This window comes from Saccharomyces kudriavzevii (genome assembly GCF_947243775.1).
Source record: "Saccharomyces kudriavzevii IFO 1802 strain IFO1802 genome assembly, chromosome: 9".
Taxonomy (NCBI): domain Eukaryota; kingdom Fungi; phylum Ascomycota; class Saccharomycetes; order Saccharomycetales; family Saccharomycetaceae; genus Saccharomyces; species Saccharomyces kudriavzevii.
Window position 1 is genome coordinate 244,357 of NC_079280.1, and position 12,088 is coordinate 256,444.

General features: G+C 41.3%; 8 protein-coding genes and 1 non-coding gene across 9 annotated transcripts; 6 read left to right on the forward strand and 3 right to left on the reverse strand.

Moving 5' to 3' along the window:
- Positions 1 to 42: 42 nt before the first annotated feature.
- On the forward strand, positions 43 to 124 carry Skdi_9.trna5S. Its single transcript has one exon. It is a non-coding gene; the product is annotated as a tRNA-Ser (tRNA).
- Positions 125 to 1,172: 1,048 nt separating this feature from the next.
- Positions 1,173 to 3,080, forward strand: VHR1 (Vhr1p; the record flags this gene model as incomplete). The annotated part of the gene is made up of 1 exon (XM_056228720.1): positions 1,173 to 3,080. One exon carries the CDS (start codon positions 1,173 to 1,175, stop codon positions 3,078 to 3,080), a length of 1,908 nt encoding a protein of 635 aa, XP_056088413.1.
- A 132-nt stretch (positions 3,081 to 3,212) lies between these two features.
- SKDI09G1080 (uncharacterized protein) lies at positions 3,213 to 5,093 on the reverse strand (the record flags this gene model as incomplete). The annotated part of the gene is made up of 1 exon (XM_056228721.1): positions 3,213 to 5,093. One exon carries the CDS (start codon positions 5,091 to 5,093, stop codon positions 3,213 to 3,215), a length of 1,881 nt encoding a protein of 626 aa, XP_056088414.1.
- Positions 5,094 to 5,719: 626 nt separating this feature from the next.
- Positions 5,720 to 6,013, forward strand: SKDI09G1090 (uncharacterized protein; the record flags this gene model as incomplete). The annotated part of the gene is made up of 1 exon (XM_056228722.1): positions 5,720 to 6,013. The coding sequence occupies one exon, from the start codon at positions 5,720 to 5,722 to the stop codon at positions 6,011 to 6,013; it is 294 nt and encodes a 97-aa protein (XP_056088415.1).
- A 271-nt stretch (positions 6,014 to 6,284) lies between these two features.
- GPP1 (glycerol-1-phosphatase RHR2) lies at positions 6,285 to 7,037 on the forward strand (the record flags this gene model as incomplete). The annotated part of the gene is made up of 1 exon (XM_056228723.1): positions 6,285 to 7,037. One exon carries the CDS (start codon positions 6,285 to 6,287, stop codon positions 7,035 to 7,037), a length of 753 nt encoding a protein of 250 aa, XP_056088416.1.
- Positions 7,038 to 7,390: 353 nt separating this feature from the next.
- Positions 7,391 to 8,229, reverse strand: RPL34B (60S ribosomal protein eL34; the record flags this gene model as incomplete). Its single annotated transcript, XM_056228724.1, has 2 exons — positions 7,391 to 7,719; positions 8,193 to 8,229. 2 exons carry the CDS (start codon positions 8,227 to 8,229, stop codon positions 7,391 to 7,393), a joined length of 366 nt encoding a protein of 121 aa, XP_056088417.1.
- Positions 8,230 to 8,976: 747 nt separating this feature from the next.
- On the reverse strand, positions 8,977 to 9,414 carry MMF1 (isoleucine biosynthesis protein MMF1; the record flags this gene model as incomplete). The annotated part of the gene is made up of 1 exon (XM_056228725.1): positions 8,977 to 9,414. One exon carries the CDS (start codon positions 9,412 to 9,414, stop codon positions 8,977 to 8,979), a length of 438 nt encoding a protein of 145 aa, XP_056088418.1.
- Positions 9,415 to 10,045: 631 nt separating this feature from the next.
- On the forward strand, positions 10,046 to 10,903 carry PCL7 (Pcl7p; the record flags this gene model as incomplete). The annotated part of the gene is made up of 1 exon (XM_056228727.1): positions 10,046 to 10,903. One exon carries the CDS (start codon positions 10,046 to 10,048, stop codon positions 10,901 to 10,903), a length of 858 nt encoding a protein of 285 aa, XP_056088419.1.
- Positions 10,904 to 11,310: 407 nt separating this feature from the next.
- DFG10 (putative polyprenol reductase) lies at positions 11,311 to 12,072 on the forward strand (the record flags this gene model as incomplete). Its single annotated transcript, XM_056228728.1, has 1 exon — positions 11,311 to 12,072. The coding sequence occupies one exon, from the start codon at positions 11,311 to 11,313 to the stop codon at positions 12,070 to 12,072; it is 762 nt and encodes a 253-aa protein (XP_056088420.1).
- Positions 12,073 to 12,088: the final 16 nt, after the last annotated feature.

Sequence of the window (12,088 nt, forward strand, 5' to 3'; positions counted from 1 at the left end):
GTACGGACGGCAATCCCGGAATTACAATTTGTTATAATTTTAGGCACTATGGCCGAGTGGTTAAGGCGACAGACTTGAAATCTGTTGGGCTCTGCCCGCGCTGGTTCAAATCCTGCTGGTGTCGTTAATTTTTTTCTTTCTTCTCCCCCCAGCTATCGCTTTCTGCATATTCTTGGTATTCATTCGTTCCGTCTTCCACAGCCTCACGCGAGTTGAAAAAACTATGCACCCACAACCAGCTCTTCCGGGGTTACCCCTAAGGGCTCGGTTCGCAGGATAATCTCCGCCATCTTGTTTTCACGAAGATCGAGGAGTCTCCTTTTCGGTGAGATCCGCTAATATCCGTGTGCGCTGGTTGCGCGGTCCGGAGACCGAAAAAGAAGAAAGCCGCGGACAACACGACACAAGAGTCATTCATTATGCAGACAGAGGCGAGTCTTGCGGGGACCGGGGTTAAGCAATCGCGTTTTTTCCGCGGAATGTCGGAACAACAAGTACAACTTCCCTGAGAATAGCCGCGGGCGGGTAGCTGCCACGGAACCGCCCGCCACATTTCCGTGGGTGACTATGACTTTTGACCGATTCCACGTTTTTTTGCCCTGAATTCTGCGCCCCTCGGGGAACGCTTCCTTTCTTTTTATCTTTTTTTTTTTTCCTTTTTTTCCGTACTAGGCAGCAGGATTAGAACTGGAGCTGCCCAACTGAGTGGGCTTACGTTTGTGCACTGTGCGTTTTGTGACAGATTTTCATTTGCTTCGCTCTTCCTTCTTCAACATAAGTGTGAGCCATATGTTTCCCTGAAATCTCTCTATCATCGTCTTCTCTTTTTTTAGTATAAATCAATGCGCTCTTGTCGCTGATTCTTGCGTTTTGGATCTTCGGCACTAGCGTGGGTGATATAGCGTTTCTGAGTCAGAGTAGTTCAGTTCAGTTCTCATCTGGTTTCCTGACCATACAAATACTATTATCGTTTTTTCCCTCCTCTAGTTCTTCTTCTTCTTCTTCTTCTTCTTCTTCTTTTCTTTCTTTTCTTCTCTCTTTTCTATCTCCCCATCGCATCTTAGCATAAACTCATCCGCATTCCCTCTCCTACTTCCTTCTTTTCCCTAGTTAGTTATCATTATAAACTTTTTTTTCTCTATCTATCTTTTTATCTTCTATATCCCTCACATATGAACGGTCCTCCAACTTTCACCCAGTATAGGATAAACAAGTTTTCTGGGAATGGAGCTACTCACAAGATTAGAGAATTGCTGAATTTCAACGACGAGAAAAAATGGAAACAGTTTTCAAGCAGAAGACTGGAGCTGATAGATAAATTTCAACTAAGCCAATATAAGGCAAGCGAACAAGATCAAAACATAAAGCAGATTGCTACAATATTGAGAACCGAGTTCGGATACCCTGTAAGTTGCTCCAAAGAGTTCGAGAAGTTGGTTACCGCTGCTGTGCAATCCGTGAGAAGAAACAGAAAACGGTCAAAAAAACGCTACGCTCTAAGCATAGCCAACGGTACCAACAGCATCTCGTCAAATTCCACTTCTGATGACGAGATCTCTCCGTCCATTTACCAACATTCCCATTCGGAATTCCTACCTTCTTCCAATCATACCACAGATTTTCAATTTTCGAACAAATTTCAACCTCTTATGAGTTTTCAGAACAACAACGAAACAATTCTGCCAAACGTGAACGACCAAAATGATCCGTCCCCATCGCTTACCTCGACCCAGCAAAAATATAACGATATAGTCACCATGCTGGTCCACGACCTCGTTACAAACGTTGTACCCCTGTCGGAACAGGCTCTCAAGGACCCATATACCGGCCCAAACTTGTCTCATTTTGCCACATCTTCACTCGGCCACCAACCCAACATTGCCACCAACATGCCGATAGATTCCACAGTGCCCTTTTTCCTGAGGGAAAAATTGCTGCTACAAATCCAAAGATCAAGAACTTGTCAAGACATTTCGCAGGCTGCAGGTTCCATCGACCTGTACGCGAATCTGGAGATCCTCGGTGAAATGTCCATCCGAATGTCCATCGCATTTGTCATTGAAAGATTTTTCTCCAACTTGGTCTCTTCGTCGATGAAGTATATTACTTCCAAGACCTGCTCCCCTGAAAATTTGGCCCTACTGTCTCAAAGATTGTTCGGCTCTGCTACAAGACATAACTTATCTCATTTCCCTGCAGCCCAGGTACAATTGCGACTACTGTACCTGGTCATAGGTGGTATTGTTAAGGATTTCGGATTCGACCCGACTCTTTATCCCTTGAGCGAAATCATTCATCATATCGTCATGGTTCAATATCCTTTGGCCAGCTCCTGTGCGTCAGCTTCGGCATCCACACCTCACAAGAGAGTGAAGAGGAGCCATCCTGCCGTGCCAAGTGACGTGATGACGAATAATAACACTCTATCGAATAGAGCCACGTTATTAACCACACTACCGATGAAGCCTCAATCTGCAAATAAAGATGTTAATCGCAGAGTGATAATTAGATTCAATGATCATGAACAAGCGTTCACTTTCCATCAGTTGAGCAATGGCCCACCGACGGTTTCTGAGATTCTGGAAAATTGTAAGAATTTATTCAATATTATCAACAAGGACAAAAATTTTGGCATCCTTCATAACGATAACCTATTAAACGATGAAACTTTGGCAAGAATATTTGATTCTTTTTCCACAAGTGAAATTCATCTTGTTATCAAAGACATTTCTGCTCTTCCAAAACAAGACGCTAAAATACCAGTGCCCATCACACTACCCAAAATGTCATGCCTGGGAGAAAACCCTCCCATACCTTCCATACCACTAGTGTCGCCCGAAAATGACGATTCCAAAAAATCAAGCTTAACCGCCTTTGATAACATCATTAATAGAATATCCAAATCGCCAATGAATGAAGATAACACTAATACTACTCTGAATACCAGCACTAACGCCAGCACCATCAACACAAACAATAATGACCAAAATGATTCTGTACCCGCACCATACGTTACAAAGAATAAAAATTCCTTTCAAAATGGGAACTTACCCCAGCCGGTTTTCCAGCCTTTACTGTAATAAGAATACAGAAGAGATTCTCTGCGTACATATTTATTTGCTTTACACACATTCCCATTTTTTTTCCTCCTCCTTTCAATTCGCGTACATACCTATGTAAGATAGAAATAATAATATCCTCCCATTCGAACCTCAGTAATGCTGTTGCTGATTTTCGAATTCGTCTTCGTCAAATGGCGGCAGTTCCATGACATGAATCTTATACCCCAGTGAGTATTCCTGATCTTGTAGGGATTCGAATGTAAGATCTGACAGTTCTTTATCGTGGAACCCGACAATAGCATTATACACGATAGTGCTAACTTTGAAGTATTTTGTATCATTATTCTCTTCTGGAGCAGAGGCATTTCCACTGAGTGTCGAAGTATTTTGCAGGTGTTCATTGAATTCTTTCAGTTGGTCGTCTGGTAACTCAAGCTTCAACAAGGCTGCCTCTTCGTGATCTTCATAAACCCCCACGTAGAATTCTCTTGTGTTATTGATTGATGATCGAGAACCACCATTCATGTACGCGCCGCTATTTGAGCTCCCGTTGGAATTATCACCTTCCGATATCTTCAACGTGTCCATAGATTCGTTGAGTAAAGAAACTTCGTCTTGTTGTCGCAAAAATTGTCTTTCTTGTAATCTCAATAGCTTGGGACATTTCAATTTTATAAAATCTTTTAATACTGTCCATCTTAGTCTTCCAAATTTTTCCAATTGTCCCTTCTCTTTGATTTCAACAACTGTGTACTTCCCCTGATCCACCAATTCATTGAAATCAGACTCAGATAATTTTTCTAAGAATTCTATAGGTATATAGGGAGGAAAATTTATGATTTTTAACTGCCACATACCTCTATTTGTCATTTGCTTCCTAAAGCTTTTCTCATTGAAAATATGCTTTAGTCTTTTGTGGTTGATTTGCGTTTGTGAAGGAGGAATGGATCCGCCACTCTTCATTTCAAGGGCGCGGTCACCGCCATTCGTATCAGTGGTAACATTATTGTTGTTGCCATCGGTATTCGATGCCATGTTCAAGTTGTAAAGTGCAGATATTTCGTTATAAGATGGGTTCATCTTATTATTTCTTGAAGGGATGTGGTGTTGCTGAGAGGAATGGGGGCATGTGCCAATATCGGGATTTCTGAGGTTACTCTGCATATATTTTTGAAACTGACTTTGATTCTGGTGATAGAAATGCCGACGACGAGGATAATGTGTGGGAGAGGCAAGCGGACCACCGGCCGCCGCTGCACTTGATGGGGGTAGTGTGTTTTGGTAGGGCATTTGCATATTAGGTAGCGCTCCTGGGGGAGCGCCCATGATAGGAAGCATTGAAGTTGGGAATGGTCCATGAGGTGGGGGAGCAAGAGCCGGTACACTGACCGTCATTGGAACAGGCGTGGGGAGTGGCGTTATGTTTTCATTCTTTCGCAGGCCCAGTTCAGGTGAAAAATTGAAATATTGAGAAGATGGCGTGGAAGCGGAGGTTGGTTGCGGTGTAACGGATGAGACGCGATTTACAAACCGGGGAGACATCGATCTATTAGTTTCATCAGTAGCACTCCCGACGTCGTTGAAATTATCATTCGGCTCTGAATATCGCACTTGCAAAGAATCATTAGTGTATGGCAACAAATAAACAAACAAATCGTGATAGTCCCATTGGTAGGTGTTCAAAGTGAGCAGTAAGTTTTCCAGGGACTCTTTGTCTACGGAGCTTTTCAAAATGACGATGCAACTCTGGAAGGTAATGAAGGGAGGAATCATAGAGGTCATTGGAGGCAACATTTTCACCTGTAAGATGTTGCTATGGTGTATAATCCCTCCAACCAAGTACTTGACCTGAGCCCAGGTCTTGCCCGGAGGGAGATTATCGATCCTTATGGAGGTGCCCTTTGAGTGTGAATATATTCTTCTCTTTGAAGGAGTATTTGTGTTCGTCGATGGAATTTCATTTGCAGAACGGGCAATAAAGGCACTGGCAGAAGCGGCCGATTTAGCACTGTAGTGTGGTTCGAAAGTCATTCTCAAGCAAGTTTGTTGTAGGGAGAGACAGCAAACACTCTTATATCAGCCAGCTGGACTGGAAACCAAGACCAGCAATGGAAAATATTAGAGCAAACAAGAATGAGAAGAAACCTCGTTCACCTGATCGTCAAGTAAGTGTGGAAACCATTTGAAAAACGCACAAGCGAAGACCAATATCCACAACTATAGCATAATACGCACACACAAAAGAAGCCGAACAAGCTTGAAAAATGAAGTAAAGAATATACTTCCATTCCCCTAATTTTTTTTGCGGGTCCCCCAGAGACTGTGAAACCATCGCTCAAAGCACCCGTAGTGTCAATTTAAACATCACTGGAAACAAAAGGAAAGTTGCTTGCGCCACACGCCCGAAAATTAGCGTACAAAATGATATCACTCACTACGGAATAGGAGGCGCGGCTCTCTACATGTGTGTATGTGTGGGTGCGGAAGCTCGCTGCCCCTCAAGAGAGTGGAAGACGTGTGGTCTGGGTGCAAGGCCCGAGCACGTTTCTTTTTCATTTTCGTGACTGGGACTTTTGCAGAACACGTCACAGGGTCAAAAGAAAGAAGAACAAATGCAAAACATCAATGTCTCAGTCCACGGCATAGCATGGTATGGCATGGCCCTCACCAGGACCATGCTTGTTCGGGCCACTTGGGTCTTACCCCGCCACGCACCAGTAGTGAGACAAACAGAAAAATCGGTGACATTTTTCGCGCGCGCACCGCACCTGCGTGCGCCTGGTAATCGTAAAATTCTCATTGTCCGGTTTTCTTATGGGAATCATCATCATCATCACCATCACCGCTACTCATGCTATCATTATCAACACCATAATTCTTCTAAGGCTGTTAATTATTGTTATGTGATCTTTTATTATTTCTCACTCACCTTTTCCTTTGTCTTCTTTTGATTTTGACCACCTTGACCTTTGATGATGTGCGAGTTCCTCTTTTCTTTTTCTCTTTTCTTTTTTCCTTTTTTTCTTTTCTTACTCTGTTAATCTCTTACGTTCCTTTTTGCCCATGTTGTCATCTCGTACTTTTTCTCTCAATCGATAATGTATATAAATCTTTCGTAACTGGTTTCTTGATCGTCAATTTTCTTCTCTTCCATTTTTTTTTATGAGACGTTTCAATATCTTAAAGGTTTTAAGAACACCAAAAGCAAACATACATACAATCATGCCTTTGACCACTAAACCTTTGTCCTTGAAAATCAACGCCGCCCTATTCGATGTTGACGGTACCATTATCATCTCCCAACCTGCTATTGCTGCTTTCTGGAGAGACTTCGGTAAGGACAAGCCTTACTTCGATGCCGAACATGTCATCCATATCTCCCACGGTTGGAGAACCTACGATGCCATTGCTAAGTTCGCTCCAGACTTTGCTGATGAAGAGTACGTCAACAAGCTAGAAGGTGAAATCCCAGAAAAGTACGGTGAACACTCTATTGAAGTTCCAGGCGCCGTCAAGTTGTGTAACGCTTTGAACGCCTTGCCAAAGGAAAAATGGGCTGTTGCCACCTCTGGTACCCGTGACATGGCCAAGAAATGGTTCGACATCTTGAAAATCAAGAGACCAGAATACTTCATCACCGCCAATGACGTCAAACAAGGTAAGCCTCACCCAGAACCATACTTGAAGGGTAGAAACGGTTTGGGTTTCCCAATCAACGAACAAGACCCATCAAAGTCCAAGGTCGTTGTCTTTGAAGATGCTCCAGCTGGTATTGCCGCCGGTAAAGCCGCTGGCTGTAAGATTGTTGGTATCGCTACCACTTTCGATTTGGACTTCTTGGTGGAAAAGGGTTGTGACATTATTGTCAAGAACCACGAATCCATCAGAGTCGGCAAATACGATGCCGAAACCGATGAAGTCGAATTGATCTTTGATGACTACTTATATGCTAAGGATGACTTGTTGAAATGGTAATTTCTCTTTTTCTTCATTTTTGATAAAAATACTACGCTAGAATGAAAATAAAAAATGTATGATCCCCCCATTTCCAACCAATTGTATAATTTTATATCTGCATGACTTAATAATATAATATAATACTTATAAAATACGAATAAATTTAAATTGATATAATGTCCAATTCCTTTTTCTTTTCATTTTTTCTTTACCTAGGTTCTGCATAGTAAACAGGATGCGCGCGAAGTAAATTGTATCAATGGAAAAAAATAGAGATCCAATCTTTGTTTTTTGTTTTATATCTTACTATAAAAGTGTATTTTGGTAGGACGAGAAGTTAAGTTAACTATAAAAGAAATGCTTATTTAAATTTATTTCTTAGCCTTCTTTTCAGACTTCTTAGCGGCCTCAGTTTGTTCCTTGACGACCTTCTTAACAATCTTTTGTTCTTCAATCAAGAAAGCTCTGACGATTCTTTCCTTGACACAGTTGGCACATCTGGAACCACCGTAAGCTCTGGAAACAGTCTTATGGGTCTTGGAGACAGTAGCGTATTGTCTTGGTCTCAAAGTGGAGATACCTTGTAGAGCAGAACCACAGTCACCACACTTTGGTCTAGTAGCTAACTTCTTAACGTGTTGGGCACGCAAGATACCACCTGGGGTCTTAACAACCTTGATTTTGTTAGAACGGGTGTTGTCTATATGAAATAAGGAAAAGGAAAGTTTTTCTATTTGTTAGTAAAACACATATATTCATGATTTAATGATTGAAGAACTTGACTGGAAATAGTGTGGCACCCAGATAAAGATCCGGTAATGGTTGTTATACCTTGCTTTTGCTTGTCTGACTTTGGAGTACATCCCATGTTCGTCTTTGATTTCAACTGGCTTATCATTTTCCACATACACGAAACCAACATCTTGGCATCCACATTAGACAGGTGCTGTTCGTTGTTGCTAATCGATATCCTGTGACATTCTTACGATGATCTAAATGTTCTTTCATAATTCTTTCAACAGTATCGAAATGTCGTTGCTTAGTTGCTTTCTGCCGAAATAGTGTGCCTTCTTTGTATTCTATTTGTTGCCCCTCATAACGTTGCGCTGGCATAATAAAATGTCCATAATAAGTTCCTTAATAAAAAATTTAAAATATCATTCAATTACATACATGGATTTCTTCTTCTGAAAGTAACACGTTGAGCCATTTTTAGGGTTGTTAGTTGCTAATCTATTCTGAGTTTCAATCGAAGAAAATTAAAATTAAAGTAAATTAATAAAACCACTGACGTTTATACTATACTTCACTACTAACAACTAGTAGATTCATCAATTTTACGTGAAATGCCGTTGAAACATTCCAAACCTACCTACCTACCAAGTTTGAAGAAACGGCGCCAGAAGGAGCTTGTTGCGGTACCACCCTGGTAGGATGGTAAGCTCGACTGCTGTTGGGGGGGGAGAGACTAAGGAAATGGTCAAGGCCCTCTCCCTAGGAAGATGTGGCCTTCCTTTGCAGATGAAGGCTGTCCCCGCCCAGGGAAGAAGTGTCCTTCCACAGAAGACATCCACGAACCGGCGCGCGGCAAGCAGCAATTTTGCGGGAGTGAATGGAAAATGTAAAAGAAAAATATGGAAGAGACGCCACCTACACACCACATCATAGAGAGATGGACCCGTACACTTCACGTACAAAAGGAAAATGTGGTCTTCACTTATCCCATACTGGACGTTACGCTACACAAGAAAAACATGCTGCATTGTTTTACATACACTACTTCGGAAAGTTTTGGCAAGTATACCAAATTGGCCTTTCCGTTTTTCTACAATGATGACTATCAGATCTTGAATCTACGTAAACTATGTTTTATATACGATAATGAATGCTACGAGCATATTTAAATAGTACATTCGTTTGTGTCGTAATGGGAAAAGGGGCGAGGAAATTTGAGCCTTCAATTCTTCTCAACCGCAATAACTTCCATTTCCAAATCAACGTTCAATGGTAAGGAAGCAACACCGACACAGGATCTTGCAGGCTTATGAGTGTGAAAGTACTTGGCGTACACTGAATTGAATTCGGCAAAGTTTTTCATGTCAGCCAAGAATACGTTGACTTTGACGATGTTGTCCAAAGAAGAGTTACTTTCAGCTAAGATATTTTTGACATTTTGGAAAACTTGTTCCGCCTTGTCAGAGATAGAACCTTGGACGGGCTTGTTTGCAGCGGTATATGGGATTTGACCAGACACGTACACGAAGCTGTTCGCCTTCATGGCCTGAGAATAAGAGGCCGCAGCAGGTGGAGCCAGCTTGGTGCTGACAGGGGTTAAGGTTGTTATACCTCTCTTTAAGGTTGGAGTAGTCCTCAAAATGGAATTTCTTAGAAACATTACTGTTGATTTCGGGATATAGTGCGTGCGTGTGGTAGCTTGACTGTAAATCTCACGCGGTTTATCAAGGGACTTGGTCTAAGTTTCTATCGAAGAGATATTTAGGCATGTATTTATATATATCAGGGACCTATGCGGTATGTTTTTTTTGGCTAAGCGACAGCGGCGGAATCGCACCTCCGCCATTGGAAGCACACACAAGAATAGAGAGATAGGATACTTCACCGGCAAAGATAGCACCAAGCAAACAGCAGTGTAGCTCCTCCCAAACCAATGCTTTCAGTATCTATGCGATAGTTCTTAGTTGTACTGCAGGAGCGGCTGCGATTGAGTTTGCGGGCGCAGCATGTTGTGTAATACCAGCTTCTTTTTTAGTAATTTCTAGGAGTTTTGAGGCCGGTTTCGGAATCTCGGTATCTTGCGATGGGTCTAAAGGAGTGTAAACAAAGCAAGGGATACACAAGCGTAGATTCATCTTCTCCGCCTCCTATATATAGAAAATAAATCTACATTATTCATATACAGTTCACCAATTGGTAGCTTAAAAGTTAAAAGAAGCTAACATCTGTAAACAAAACTGAACCGAACCAAAGCAAACTACTGCTTGATTAGAGAAAACTAGATAGAGAGTATGGAGTTAAATTCACCACCACGAAGAGCCACAACGTCGCCTATAAATATACCAACGGGCAATAGACGCGATCCGATACTCGAGCCACACTCACACAGTTTCAAGACCGATCCGTTTTCCAGTAACAATAGTAGTTTGGTATCTAAAGCTTCCGCCAATCCGAGTTTGGAGAGCCCTTTCTCTTCAAAGTCTCTACTAGATTGTCTCCCTGTACAAGCAATAAAGAAGTCCTTAGAATTAGAATCGAACAGCCATGACCTAGACGCCAAAACAGCTGGAGGAAACCAAGAAAATGTCTTGAACATAGCAGATTTCTCCACAGATGAACTCATACAAATGATAAGTGCACTACTAAACAGAATAGTAACTGCAAACGATGAATATGCAGAGATTTCACAACAAGTATCGAAAGATAACCAAGATGAACTCCTGGCTCCAATCCTGGCCTTTTACGGGAAGAGCGTTCCTGAGATCTCCGTGGTCCAATATTTGGAAAGAATCCAAAAATACTGTCCCACCACAAATGACATCTTTCTTTCTTTGCTTGTATATTTTGATAGGATCTCCAAAAAGTATGGGCACTTTTCTGACCGAAATGCCCATACAAAGCAAATGTTCGGTATGGACTCTGGGAACATTCATAGATTACTCATAACTGGCATCACGATTTGCACAAAATTTCTAAGCGATTTTTTTTACAGTAACTCTCGATACGCCAAGGTTGGAGGGATTTCACTGCAAGAGTTGAATCATCTGGAATTGCAGTTCCTAGTACTATGCGATTTCAAGTTATTGGTCTCAGTGGAGGAAATGCAAAAATATGCAAATTTGTTATATAAATTCTGGAACGATCGATAGAAGCATCATTTCGCCTATCGATTCCATGTTCCCCTACCCAACCATTTCTATCTTACACATTAATTCATAATTTAGGTAACGCAGTACATATCGGTTTTATATAAGCCAATTAATATTCCTCTCAAATTGACGTGTTTTTCCAAATGAATGGCAGTTAGCTGCATTTGGATAGCCATTTTCCAAAGTAGGGTAGTTGTCGATGTGCGAATAAAGAAAGCTCTTCCCCCTAGATTTCACAATCTGCTGATGAAAGGAGTATGATTCCATTGTAATATCTAGTATTGCATTCTTCCCTCTCTTTACAAAATGAGAAATCAAGGACACTTTGAAAAAGATGAAAAATTGAAATTACAGGATAACGATAGATTTGCTGGTAAACCGATCTGGATGAAACGTAGAGATCACCAATGTATTCTAATAAAGACCGGTTAATACAATGCATCATACATGCCTACAGACTATCCTTTTTGATTGGAATATGCTCACTTTTCATGGCCAAAAGTTGCCTACCAGAATTCCTGCAATATGGTAAAACCTACCAGCCCAACAATGATACAAAATTTTCTAGTATATTAGAGAGAATCAAGAAGTTTACGGTTCCAAAGGCATATTTTTCCCATTTTTACTATCTGGCCACTCTTCTGTCATTGATTACTTTATATTTCTATCCTAAATTCCCAATTGTCTGGATAATTTTTGGACACTCACTGCGTCGACTCTATGAGACCCTTTATGTCTTACGTTATACGAACAAGTCCAGAATGAATTGGTCCCATTATTTAGTCGGAATATGGTTCTATTCCGTACTATTGTTAATTCTGAATATATCATTGTACAGGAACACCATCCCAAGCACACCAAACACTTATGCTCTCATGATATTCTGCATAGCATCCTGGGACCAGTATAAAAACCATTGCATTTTGGCCCAGCTGATTAAATATTCACTACCAACAGGGAGGCTGTTTGGATTGGTATGCTGTCCTCATTACCTCGACGAAATAATTATCTATTCCACTCTGTTGCCCTATGAACAAGAATTTTGTTTAACACTAATTTGGGTCATTACAAGCTTAAGCATATCCGCATTAGAAACACGGAACTACTATAAACACAAATTCAAAGACGACGATGTTCCTCGCTACGCTATAATACCTTACGTACTCTAGTACTATATATATAAAC